The following is a 13,968-nucleotide window of genomic DNA, read 5'->3' as shown; positions in this document are numbered from 1 at the left end:
TCCCTCTCTCAAGTACACATTTGATTTGATTCTCCTCCCCAAGACAAACGAAATTGGGGGGGGGGGGATTTTTTACCTTTCAATGTTATGGCCATGTTTAGCTGTTCTTATAAGTAACCTACTTTCTAAAAGTATAAAAGAATCCAAGAGAGAATTAGGAAGGGAATGACACTCAGATTGTTTGGAGAATCAGATCGAAAAGTCGGAAGCTGCCTCTGCACTTTGAGACAAGGCATTGTAACAAATGGCCTTTTGTTTTATTCGATTCAAATTTATTTTTAATTTCCAAAAAGGTAATATTTCAATATATCAAGTTTTACTTTTTGCAGTAATAAATACACATCAATTAAAAAATATATCAGATTAGCATATAAAGAAAACATTATCTATATTGTTTGTATTATACAATATAAATAAACGTGTGAACATTTTACAACGTCTTTGGTATTGCACAGGAGAAAACAAACAAACTTTGGTCATCAGAGCTCATCTTTCCCACAATTTACCTGAGAAATGGATGTGCAAGATTCAGTTCAAACATTTATTTTTATTTATTATTTATTACTTGGATTTGTATGCCGCCCCTCTCCGAAGACTCGTCCAACATATTACTCGTCCAACAAATTCAGCTTGTAAACTCAGTTTGTATGAATCACAAACTCAAAAGTTTTCCAAACTGGATGTTTAGGAAATGGGGTCTTCCCGGTATTGTATGCATTTTGCAGAAAACACTTGTTTAACAAACTGGTTCATCTTTTACAAAATAAAGACTGCTAAGCAGGAGAGACCTGAGAAAACAGAGGTAGTTTTCAAATGCATCGCTGATTTTTTTTTCCCTTCACAAAGCTTGGTTGTTAGATTTGGCATTTGATTTCTGAAGCTGACCTATATAAAAACTAATTGCAAACAGGACACATCTTAACCTGATGATTTCCATGGACTTAATGAGACACAGCATGAAACGTACATGGATTAGTTTTGGTTACTATAGGTCTTCATTGCAATAGTCACTGGTCTTATGGCTTTTCACTTATTTTGAACTTTGAAAATTCTGGACTTCATATGCAATTTGGAATGAAACAGTTTATGTTCTATTGCAGATACTTCTTCATGGATGAGATAGGGCTGAACTCTCAGGAGGAAGGAAAACAGATCAAGCACAAACCGATAGGTGTGGGGGAAATCGGATTCATTGTACCGTCCAAGAGGACTGCCTGCCCTAACAAAGAAAGAAATAATGTTGTAAGAAAAGTAACACAAATGTTATCTAAAATTAAAATGTTCAGAAAAAGAAAAGGAGACCAAATCACAAATACTGTACTAATAATCTTGTGGGCTTACAAATAAAGAAAAACCCCAAGTCAATTTCCTTGGAGGAAAAGCAAGATATAAATACAAATAAATAACATACAAGATTAATTAATTAAAATGAGATAATATTTGGTTCTTAGTTTTAATGTCTATGTACAACTTCTGGAATCACAGGAATTGGCTGCAGATTGGTTTCTGGACACAATTCAAAGTGTTGGTGATGACCTATAAGGTCTTACATGGCATCGGACCAGATTACTTACGGGACCGCCTTCTGCCGCACAAATCCCAGCGGCCGATTAGGTCCCACAGAGTTGGCCTTCTCCAGACAATGTCGTCTGGCAGGGCCTAGGGGAAGAGCCTTCTCTGTGGCAGCCCCGGCCCTCTGGAATCAGCTCCCTCCAGAGATTCGCAATGCTCCCACCCTCCTTGCCTTTCGCAAGAGTCTTAAAGAGGCATACAAATCTAATAAATAAAAATAAAATAATAAATAATAAGACTCACTTATGTTGTCAGACATGGGGCAGCTAGATCATGCCCCTCACCCCCATGACTATTAAATGTGATGTGTGGTTATGACTGAGTTGATTGACTGTTTTTAACATAGTGGGATCTTAACTTATAGTTTTCATTAATTAGATTTGTATACACATTGTTTTTGTATTGTATCCTGTGAGCCGCCCCGAGTATTTGGAGAAGGGCGGCATACAAGTTTAAATTAATAATAATAATAATAATAATAATAATAATAATAATAATGATGATGATGATGATGATGATAGCTGTTGATGATGATGATGTCCAAAATACCTGCAGACAACAGGGAAGAGGGCTATTGTTTTTCTGTCCATGTTTATTAGCTTCCTGCATGCATCTGGTTAATCATAATTCTAGACCAGATGTCCTTCAATGAAACTATTATAGATAATCTGATGTTCTTTACTGCAAAGCACTCATTCATTCATTCAATTTTCTAGGCCATCCTTCTTCAAGGGACTCAGGGCGGCTTACAAGATAAAATCAATACAAAATACAGGATATAAAATTATAACTCCAGACATAAAACCCAAATCTTAAAATCCCAAATATTTAAACTCATCCCAATCCCATACTCTTGGCCAGAGCAGAATGTCAATGATCAATGGCCCCAAAGGCGTGTTTTTAAATCCTTTCAAAAGGCCAAGAGGGTGGGAGCAGTGTGAATCTTGGGGGAGGGGGAGTTGATTCCAAAGGACTGGAGCTGCCACAGAGGAGGCCCTTCCCATAAGCCCCACCAGGCGAAATTGGTTGGCTGAAGGGACCTGGAAAAGGCCATCTCTATGGGATCTGACCAGCTGCTGGGATACGTGAGGCAGGAGACAGTCCTGTAACTAAGGTACTTAGATACTACAACGAAGAATAGTTGTGTTGGATAAAGGTCATTCCACAGTAGAACAAATCATAATTTCAGAATCATGTTCTTTCCTCCAAAAATATATTTTCCAAAGCAGAACTGCGACACATTTAGGTAATGAGTGAGAAGAGTAAAAGTAAAGTGAGTAATACTGGATACTGGATATAGCCAATAATCTTTTGCATTGTTTGCCTTCAAAATAAATCTATAAAGTCATACAGTCCCCGTCTACATATAGGTTGCTGACACACTGAGGCAGAAACTTAAATAAGGATCCAGAAACATAAATGTTGGAGACTATAACTTCAACTCAATCATAATCATATAAACTGGGGAGAAGATGGAGTGGATTGGGAGTTGTTTGAAATGCAAACCACAAAGTTTATACAATATATAATTAGCAATATTCAGCTGCTTTTGTGTAGAAGTTTTCATTCTCATTCTGGTACTGGAAAGTATAAGTTCTCATTCTCTTTAATGGCAAAATTAAAGGAAATGAAACTACACAATTCTCCTTAAAAACTGACTTTTATAACTAATTGGGTTGATATAGTTATTTTGGTCTGATAATTTCCAATAGCCACCCTACTATATTCATGTATATGTATCACAGGCATGGCCTTTTTCTAGTACTGTTTTAACGAGGCAACCCTGTAAATTTGTCAAACTCAAGAGTTGGTATAGTAACTGTTTTTTCAATATTTTGAGCTAGCTAAAAGTCACAGCAGGCAAAATGATGCCATCACAACATTATGATTTTCAATGGGGACAACATAATTTTTTCAGAGTTTATTAGATATGCTCAAGCCTATTTGATTGTTTATATGACATTTTTGTTTGGTTTTCCATTGAAAACCGATCGCAAACCTATCATTTGCCACAATTTTTGCTTGACATACTTAACATCTGTAGTATTTAAAAAATAGATCTTGTGGCCATATGGAGCCCTGGGACTTCCAAATTTATATTAAGAGACAAGACAATTCAAAGACATCTATTCTAATCATTATTAAGTTTATAATCTAATTGGTCTGATACATGTGGAAAATGCTTCTAGGAGTTTCCATAGCCTTACTGGAGTTTACTTTTTTTTTAAAAAAAAACCTTAAATATAAATTTATATTTACATAAAATTATACATAAATAACTAATACAAATATAAAAAACAAAAATGAAACAAAAGCAATGTAAAATAAAACCCAAAATGTATCATTTACATCTAAAATTAATTAAAATGCTCATAGTTAATAGGATTCCTCTCAGATCATGTGATGAATAATAATCCTTATTTGCCATTTTAAAAATTATTATTATTTCATGGGAGAAGTGGCAGAACCTGGAGGCCTGAGTCAATAGAGGAATCAGCCTAGAGACTCTTATGTGGCCACAAATAATTCAACCTCTCTTGAATTCCACTGACCCTTATCAACAGCCAAATTAGTGTTAACCATTATTTATTTTATTTATTTATTTATTGGATTTGTATGCCGCCTCTCTCCGCACACTTGGGGCGGCTAACAACAGTGGTAAAACAACATGAACAATCCAATTAATAAAAACAACTAAAAATCCCTTATTATAAAAAACCAAACATACACACAAACATACCATCCATACGGAGAGGGGCGGCATACAAATCAAATCAAATCAAATCAAACCAAACCAAACCAAACCAAACCAAACCAAACCAAACCAAATCAACAAACAAACAAACAAACAAACTTGTAATAGCCTAGGGGGAAAGGATGACTTAACTCCCCCATGCCTGGCGACAAAGGTGGGTCTTAAGTAATTTGCGAAAGACAAGGAGGGTGGGGGCCGTTCTAATCTCAGGGGGGAGCTGGTTCCAGAGGGCCGGGGCCGCCACAGAGAAGGCTCTTCCCCTGGGGCCCGCCAAACGACATTGTTTGGTCGACGGGACCAGGAGAAGGCCAACTCTGTGGGACCTTATCGGCCGCTGGGATTCGTGCTGAAAAGATTCCTGTGCTATAAGCATGTTGTCAGTTTAACTGGAAATTCATGCCTGACACAACTTTTGGCAGTCTATCGATTGGCTCACCAACCACATTAGGACTTCAGTTTGTATATTGGCGCTCTAATATATAGGCAATTTAATTTAGCCATTTAAAAATAGAACATACGTTTTCAACAAAAGAATAAAATGTTTACCTCTTGCGCTTTTTAATTGTACACAGCCAGTAGTCCCTGTTCAAAGGGGTAAAGATATCCCCCTTTTGTTGCAAAAACGCTCCGATACTATGACCATGAAAACAATCCTTTTTTGTGTCTTCTTCAGTCCAGTTGAACTGGAAAAGGGAAGGTTTTCGCTTCTCAGTGAGTTCTGGGCAGCCTGTCAGGGTACGAAACTGTCTCTGGAGATCCATTACCATCTCTGTACAAACCAAAAATATTACAATAACAAAGAACAACCATTCAATATTTTTTAGGTACACCACTGTTGGGTTCCTACCGGTACAGTCCACTCTGCCATTCTGGTAATGGCCCGTCAAATACGTAATTTGCACATGACGATTCTGGTACCGTCTTTGCTGGGCCATCGTGCACACCATCTTTTTTCCTGGATTTTTTGCCTTTTTTCTTTGCTTCCTGCGCATGCGCGGAAGCAAAATCTTGTGAGGGGATGCTCACATGCATGATATTTTGGCAATTTTTTTGCTTCCGCGCATGCACAAGGAGAAAAAAAATCTCCAAAATCATGCACAAGAGAGCATCCCCTCATGAGATTTTGCTTCTGTGCAGGTGCAGGAAGCAAAATGATGTGAGGACACATACGAGAAAAAATGGCAATGCGCGCGCAGTGCACCAGTATCAACGTGAGAGCAGATACATCAAAACATTTCAGATTGTATGAAGGAAACAACCGTAACATAACACGTTCAACTCCTTTGTAAAAGTTGCCTCAAAATTCAGAAGCGATAGAGGAGGTTAAAGCATTACTAAAACCTGCAAGACTAACAGTGTGCATTTTAATTTAATGTCAATTCACACAAATAGTTGAGTAGATGCAAACAAATTTGGAAAAATCTCATCCTTTTAAGAAAGGCTGACATACATTTCCTCTTTGTGAATTTCTATTCTTGGAGCCTCACAAGTAATTTCAAGAGGAGCAAGTGAGGAAGGATCCAATTTCTAATTTTGTCCCATTTGTTTATGGGTTTCAATTTAGGTACTATCTGATCCTAAAGCAACCACGGGCAGCTAGCAAAATTATAAACAATAAAAACAAAATACAACACAAATAAATGGGATCTAAATGGTCTACACCAGGACTGTCCCTACCTAAAAAAAAAAATCTCCAGGGGAACCATCATCTCAATTCTCAGAACAGATTGAAAGAACAGTCAGTAGCTCAACCCAAGCATTAACGTATATCTGAAATGGAAAGCTCTAATAACTGGAGCTGTCAACAAACTAGAATAGTTTAGCAATATAATGGGGGGCGGGGGGGGGGGGAGCCAAACAGGAATTTCCAAGAATGCTGTTTAATGTTAATTGGTTATTAAATTTGTGGTCCTTTGTTGTTATAACCTTCCAGTTTTACAAGAAAAAAAAAGATGGGCAAACTCTTTCCATGACATTTAAGAGAATATAAATTGACAGTAAGGAAATTATGTGTGCTTCCAGCGCTTGCCTCCCGCTCCAACTCTTCAAAAGGAGCATTTGCAATCTCAGGATTTAAGAAAGTACAGTGATACCTCGTCTTACAAACGCCTCGTCATACAAACTTTTCGAGATACAAACCCGGGGTTTAAGATTTTTTTGCCTCTTCTTACAAACTATTTTCACCTTACAAACCCACCGCCACCGTTGGGATGCCCTGCCTCCGGACTTCCATTGCCAGCGAAGCACCCATTTTTGCTCTGTGGGATTCCCCTGAGGATCCCCTCCATGGGAAACCCCACCTCCGGACTTCTGTGTTTTTGCAATGCTGCAGGGGAATCCTAGCATTGCAAAAACGAGCGCTTCGCTGGCAATGGAAGTTCGGAGGTGGGGTTTCCCAGCAAGGGGAGCCTCAGTGAAATCCCAGCATCGCAAAAACACAGAAGTCCAGAGGTGGGATTTCCCATGGAAGGGAGCCTCAGGGGAATCCCAGCAGTGCAAAAACGGGCGCTTTGGCTGGCAAAAGGGGTGAATTTTGGGCTTGCACGCATTAATCGCTTTTCCATTGATTCCTATGGGAAACATTGTTTCGTGTTACAAATTTTTCACCTTAAGAACCTCGTCCCGGAACCAATTAAGTTTGTAAGACAAGGTATCACTGTATTAGAAAGGCGTCTTCCAATTATCAAACATTTCTGCACCACTACTCTCAGAAGAAAACGTGTAGCCAAAACAGCAGTTGCCAGGCTAAAAAGGTTAGTAAAAAAGGGACATAATAAAATTCAAGGCCTGGTCTGCATAGCTGCTATGAGGGAAGTTTAACTCACAGCTAATCTATTTAGAAATGGAAAATCTTAGTAGCCAGGAATCTCCCATGAACAGCCATAAAAATATGTGGCACAATTGGAAAAATCCAAGTGATCGGTGCACCTGTTGCCAACACTATATTTCTCTTGAGGAGGAAAAGAATAAAAGTAAAATTAAAAGAGTAATTTTTTGGTGCATGGAGGAATTATACTGAGGCTGACACACTAGACCTCAGCAAGGAAGTATCAACTAAAAATTTCAATTGGAAGCCTAGTTTCTGGCTGTGATTCCAGATGATACATGGAAACTTCACCAGGGCTGCCAGAGTTGTTGACGTCTTCCAACATTCAAAGCGATAAGTTCTTGGGGAAATCCTATTCCACTCAGCTCCCAAAGTAGGAGAGGTGTAAGAATCAGGGTGGCCCTTTTTTTCTATTGAGTTAAAATGAGAAATTAGACTTTTTTCTTTCTGAAAGGAGATACTCTTCTAAGGTATTCTTATAAGGGCGCAGAATGGGAAAGAGAACTTGGGAATGGAATCCCTGAAAATATAGTTCCAGGAAATGCTTAACATTATCTACTCTGAAAGAGAAAGGCGAGTGATCTGGCTGCAAAGGATCTGCTCCTGTGATCTTGATAATGTCACACAGACTCTGGTAAATCACCCTAGTAAGTCACCTATGTAAGATAAGCAGTCATATAAATCGTATAAATAAACAAATGAATCAAATTGATTTTAAAATTGTAAAACAAGTTATTTTGGCCTGTCATTCTCTGAACAAAAAAGAATATGATTTTGGGAAAGTGAAATAACAGTAAGTATACTCACGTTTCTTCTTGAGGACAACATACTTTTCAGAGGCTGAATATAATAGTGGCCTCTCACATAGCCATAAACGCCTAAAAATGAAATAAAAGCTGTGGGTGCATGGAGGAATCATCTAAATATTTATTTATTTATTTATTTATTGGATTTGTATGCCGCCCCTCTCCGTAGACTCGGGGCGGCTAACAACAGTGGTAAAAACAACATGCGACAATCCAATACTAAAACAGCTAAAAACCCTTATTTTAAAACCAATCATACATACAAACATACCATACATAAATTGTAGAAGCCTAGGGGGAAAGAATATCTCAGTTCCCCCATGCCTGACGACAGAGGTGGGTTTTAAGGAGCTTACGAAAGGCAGGAAGGGTGGGGGCTATTCTAATCTCTGGGGGGAGTTGATTCCAGAGGGCCGGGGCCGCCACAGAGAAGGCTCTTCCCCTGGGTCCCGCCAAACGGCATTGTTTAGTTGATGGGATCCGGAGAAGGCCCACTCTGTGGGACCTAACTGGTCGCTGGGATTCGTGCGGCAGAAGGCGGTCCCAGAGATAATCTGGTCTGGTGCCATGAAGGGCTAAATATCCCCAAATGGTCATGTTACACTCAAACCCATATCCAGGTCCCCCTTCCCTTACGTTCTGAGAGCTGCGATACAAACAGAGGTTACATTAAGCCATGCCTCCACATACAGAGTTTTACATGACTTCTAACTTTACCACTATCTCTTTAGCATCATTATTCTTTCCTCAAATGTGAAATGTTCCAACTTGACCAGTAGTGGCCTTAACTGTTAACAGGGAATATTGCATGAAGGCTCATGCAACGGAAGCTTGGAAATTAGGTGACACTTTTCCAAATCACTGGAAAACATTTGGGGAAAGTTTAATTGACCAAAGCCATGATAGATGATAGAGGCGAGTACTTAGGGTCTATCCCCGGGGGGAAGGCAAAGTTGGCTCTTCTATGACTTGTGGACTTCAACTCCCAGAATTCCTGAAGACCATGAGCTCTTTAGAAATGGGCTGCCCAAAGCAGTGTGTGACTGCACGCACATCACCACTCACTTCAGCAGTGTGCGAGCGTGTGCGTGCATGTTCCATTTGTGTAAGCAGCAGGCACGTGTGCCTGCCACTCATACAAATGGAGTTGTGCATGCATGCGGGTGCATGCAGAATTCTCCTCTTCCCCAGTCTGCAAAGCCAAAAAGGTTGGGGAACTCCTACATAGAGTACAGTATACCGTATTTTTCGCTCTATAAGACGCACCTGCTGATAAGACGCACCTAGTTTTTAGAGGAGGAAAATAGAAAAAAAAATATTTTGAGCCAAAAAGTAGGCTAAAATATTTATTACAATAACACTGCCCTAGGGGAATTGGGAAAATATACAAACAAGCCCCCCTCTCTCTTTCTTTCTATCTCTCCCTCTTTCTCTCTACCTTTCTTTCTCTCTCTCCCTTTCTCTGTCCCTCTCTTTCTTTCTCTCTCTCCCTCTTTCTTTCTCTCTGTCCCTCTCTTTCTTTCTCTCTGTCCCTCTCTTTCTTTCTCTCTGTCCCTCTCTTTCTTTCTCTCTGTCCCTCTTTCTTTCTCTGTCCCTCTCTTTCTTTCTCTCTGTCCCTCTTTCTTTCTCTCTGTCCCTCTTTCTTTCTCTCTGTCCCTCTTTCTTTCTCTCTCTTATCTCTCCTTCTCTCACTCACTCTCTTTGTATCTCTCTCTTTCTCTCTCTCCTTCTCTATCTCTCCCTCTTTCTCTCTCCCCCTTTCTATCTCTCCTCTTCCTTTCTCTCTCTTTCTTTCTCCCTTATTTTTTCTGTTTTTCTGCTGTGGGCGGTTTAGGGCCCCTCAAACCCCGACGACCTTGGCCCCGGATCCTGGCCGGGACAGGGCAGCTTCCTCTGACAGGCGCTGCGCGGGGCCGAGGGGGCTCAGCAGGAGGCGCAGCGGCGGGCGGAGAGAGGGAAGGGGGGCAGCGGCGGGCGACCCTCCCCACCTCCTGCAAACGCGGCGGGCGGCGGGGGGAGAGCGAAGAGCCGGCTCCGGCGGGTGCGGGGCTTGGCTGGCTGGTGGGGGGAGCGCCGCTGGTGGTGCGAAGGGAGACCCTCCTCCGGGAGGGAGGGGGCCAGGCAGCAGCTAGCCAGCCGAGTTCGCAGCCAAACTTTGCACAGGCGGCGGCCGGCTGCGAGCGACTGGCTGAGACCTCCCCGCCTCCTGAAGCGATTCCCATAGCCTTCCCAAAGGCTCGGAACCGCCAACGCTCCTCCGGTGCCGCTCCGCCTCCTAAACCTGCGGGGTGGAGGCGTCCCCCGGCCCAGCACTTCCGGAGGCTGAAAGCGCGGCTCTCTTCGGGGTTGGGAAGAGGAGAGGCGGCGACAGAGGCGGCGGTCTCCAGATGAGTATATCGCCGCCCCCCCCCTCTGCTCCAGCGCCTCCCCCCCCTCCCTGCCTGCATCTTCGCTCCATAAGACGTGGCTGATTTTTCATCCTACTTTGGGAGGAAAAAAACTGCGTCTTATGGAGCGAAAAATACGGTAAGTGGACTCAATGATAAATACCATGAATTAACAGAAGAAATTAAAAACAACCCAGTTTGATATGTGAAACCCAGTTTGACATGTGTCTGTAAAACTAAGGGAAACCGGAAGAATGTTGATCTGAATGGTCTTGATATTATAGATCAAAGTTGGTAAAAACAGAATTGAAAGCAAAAGTATAGGTTTGATTATGAATGAAATAGCTAGCCTGTGGTTTAGAGTAAAACTCCAGAAGATAAGAAAAACTGTGTATATTAGAATATTTATTTTATTAGATTAAATGAATGAGTGGGTGTGAACAAAATGAGGAAGTACAAAACAAAAGTGCTTTTGGCAAGTCAGAGATTCCAAAATGAATACAAATACAGTGGTACCTCTACTTACGAACTTAATTCGTTCTGTGACCAGGTTCGTAAGTAGAAAAGATTGTAAGAAGCAGCAATTTTTCGCATAGGAATCAATGTAAAAGCAAATAATGTGTGCGATTGGGGAAACCACAGGGACGGTGGAGGCCCTGTTTCCTCCCAGGAGATTCCTAGAGGCCACACGGAGGCTTCTCCCTGCCTTTTCCGGTTACAGTCTCGGAGGCTCGGGTTTGTAAGTAGAAAATGGTTCTTGGGAAGAGGCAAAAAAATCTTGAACACCCGGTTCTTATCTAGAAAAGTTCGTAAGAAGAAGCGTTCTTAGGTAGAGGTACCACTGTACTCCCCTAATTGGTTCCTGGAGGAGGTTCGTAAGGCGAAAAGTTCGTAAGACGAAACATTGTTTCCCATAGGAAACAATGTAAAAGAACGCAAAAAACCACCGCGCTTCTCAGCATTCTCCCAATACCGAACCCGGAAGTTCGGCAAAAGTTCAGGTTTGGGTGGCCGCCGAGAAGCCCTGCCGCTTGGCTGTCATCTTTTGAAACAGTCGGGGGGCTTCTCGGCGTCCTCCCGAACCCGAACGCCCAACCCGAACTTTTGCCGAAGTTCCGGGCTTGGCGTTCGGGAGAACGCCGAGAATCCCCCCGGCTGCTTCAAAAGGTGACAGCCAGGTGGCGGGGCTTCTCGGCGGCCACCCGAACTTGAACTTTTGCCGAACTTCCAGGTTCGGCGTTCGGGTGGCGGGTTCGTAAGACGGAAAAAGTTCGGAAGAAGAGGCAAAACATTTCTGAACCCCGGGTTCGTATCTCGGATTGTTCGTATGGCGAGGGGTTTGTATCACGAGGCACCACTGTATTTGATGATCATATGCTTGGAAAAGTAATCTTTAACAGCAATAGCAAAGGCACTTAAACTTATATACCCCTTCATAGTGCTCTTTATATAGGACTTTCTGAGCAGTTTACAGAGGCGACATATTTCCACAACAATCTAGGCCCTCATTTTATTGACTTCAGAAGGATGGAAGACTTCAATGTTCAAAAGGATGGAAGGCAACCTTGAGCTGGTCAGGATCAAACTCCTGGCAGTTGGCAGTGAATTAGTCGGCATTAGTCGGCATTCTAACCACTGCACCACCATGGCTCATGTCTGCTTAATTGTGTATAATAAATAAGCATTAAAAAAAGACTAAGTAAATTAATGCAGGATACAAGGACAATTAGAGTTTGAAATGTGGGATCATTAGTTGATACAGAGGGGACCTTGGGGGGGAAATGAACATTGGGAATGAAAATGAACATTGGGAAAAAAATAAAAGAAACTAAAATTAAAGTTGAAAGCCTGCAGGAAAATAAAATAATAACTCTGTATGAAAAGGGAGTAGCAGTATAATTTCCCAACACAATAAATAGAAAATAAATAAATAAAAATACGTGCAAGCTCTTTCGAATAGACTGAAACAAATTATAGTACAGAATACCATAGAAGAGAATGGAAAATATGAAAAAGAATAGTAGGGGGAATGACTAAATGCAAGAGTCACTGTAGATGAGGAATAGAACAGAACAGAAAAGAATAGAATAAGTGGTGAGAGGAATTTGTGAATTTTTTAGAATTATTTATTTATTTATTTATTTATTTATTTATTTATTTATTTATTTATTTATTTATTTATTTATTTATTACATTTGTATGCTGCACCTCTCCACAGATTCGGGACAGCTAACAACAATAGTGAAACAACATATCAAATCTAATATTTAAAATAATTGTAAAAACCCTAATTTAAAGAACCAAACATACACACAAACATACCATGCATAAATTGTATAGGCCTAGGGGGAAGGACATATCTCAGTTCCCCCATGCCTGACGACAGAGATGGGTTTTAAGGAGCTTGCGAAAGGCAAGGAGGGTGGGGGCAATTCTGATCTCTGGGGGGAGTTGGTTCCAGAGGGTCAGGGCCGCCACAGAGAAGGTTCTTCCCCTGGGTCCCGCCAAATGACATTGTTTAGTCGATGGGACCCGGAGAAGGCCCATTCTGTGGGATCTAACTGGTCGCTGGGATTCGTGCGGCAGAAGGCGGTCCCTGAGATAATCTGGTCCGGTGCCATGAAGGGCTTTATAGGTCATAACCAACACTTTGAATTGTGACCGGAAACTGATCGGCAACCAATGCAGACTGCGGAGTGTTGGTGTAACATGGTCATATTTAGGGAAGCTCATGATTGCTCTCCCAGCTGCATTCTGCACGATCTGAAGTTTCCGAACACTTTTCAAAGGTAGCCCCATGTAGAGAGCATTACAGTAGTCAAGCCTTGAGGTGATGAGGGCATGAGTGACTGTGAGCAGTGACTCCCGGTCCAGATAGGGCCGCAACTGGTGCACCAGATGAACCTGGGCAAACGCCCCCCTCGCCACAGCTGAAAGATGTTTCTCTAATGTGAGCTGTGGATCGAGGAGGACGCCCAAGTTGCGGACCCTCTCTGAGGGGGTCAGTGATCACCCCCCCCAGGGTAATGGACGGACAGATGGAATTGTCCTTGGGAGGCAAAACCCACAGCCATTCCATCTTATCAGGGTTGAGTTTGAGTCTGTTGACACCCCTCCAGACCCCAACAGCCTCCAGGCACCGGCACATCACTTCCACTTCCATAATGCTATAATATTACGGCCTGCAATGTAATCTGCAGTGTGATAGTCTGATCAAATAAACCTCACAGAAAGTTTGTTTAAGCAGTCTCTTTATTGTGAACCAGATAACCCCTGACACAGTAGTGCAATATTACCTGTACAGTTCTGAAGAACTTACACTACAGTATATTAGCTAATGATTGCTGCAGAAATGAAGCACACAATATAAAGAAAGTTGCAATGAACAAAATCAGAGCAAGAATTAGTTAAACAAGCCAATGCTTAAAAGAGGCAGGGTAATGGAAAACAACTTCGATTATAATAAAACATAGTTCTTCAAGTCAATGAAAACGGCCAATAAAGAACCCCCAAATAAATGAACTGAATTAAAAATAAAAAATAAAAATCATGAAATAATTTGGGATAAAATAGACATGAAGCAATATTAGGAATATTTTCAACATCTGTAGGGGAATGATA

General features: G+C 41.5%; 1 protein-coding gene across 3 annotated transcripts in view; it reads right to left on the bottom strand.

Moving 5' to 3' along the window:
• Positions 1 to 250: 250 nt before the first annotated feature.
• Positions 251 to 13,968, bottom strand: part of TAF1B (TATA-box binding protein associated factor, RNA polymerase I subunit B) — a 57,633-nt gene continuing 43,915 nt past the window's right edge. Inside the window, exons 13-15 of one of the 3 annotated variants that reach the window (XM_070732968.1) lie at positions 7,962 to 8,032; positions 4,874 to 5,096; positions 251 to 1,219 (exon numbers count right to left, since the gene is read on the bottom strand). In XM_070732968.1, coding sequence (XP_070589069.1) covers positions 1,027 to 1,219; positions 4,874 to 5,096; positions 7,962 to 8,032 — 487 coding nt within the window. In that variant the 3' untranslated portion in view covers positions 251 to 1,026. The remainder of the gene's footprint in view (positions 1,220 to 4,873; positions 5,097 to 7,961; positions 8,033 to 13,968) is intronic. The other 2 variants (XM_070732969.1, XM_070732970.1) reach the window with 2 other exon arrangements.

The sequence above is a fragment of the Erythrolamprus reginae genome, chromosome 1 (genome assembly GCF_031021105.1).
Source record: "Erythrolamprus reginae isolate rEryReg1 chromosome 1, rEryReg1.hap1, whole genome shotgun sequence".
In the NCBI taxonomy this organism is placed as follows: Eukaryota; Metazoa; Chordata; class Lepidosauria; order Squamata; family Dipsadidae; genus Erythrolamprus; species Erythrolamprus reginae.
Note: the sequence above shows the minus strand (reverse complement) of the source record. Positions and strands in the feature narration are given on the sequence as shown.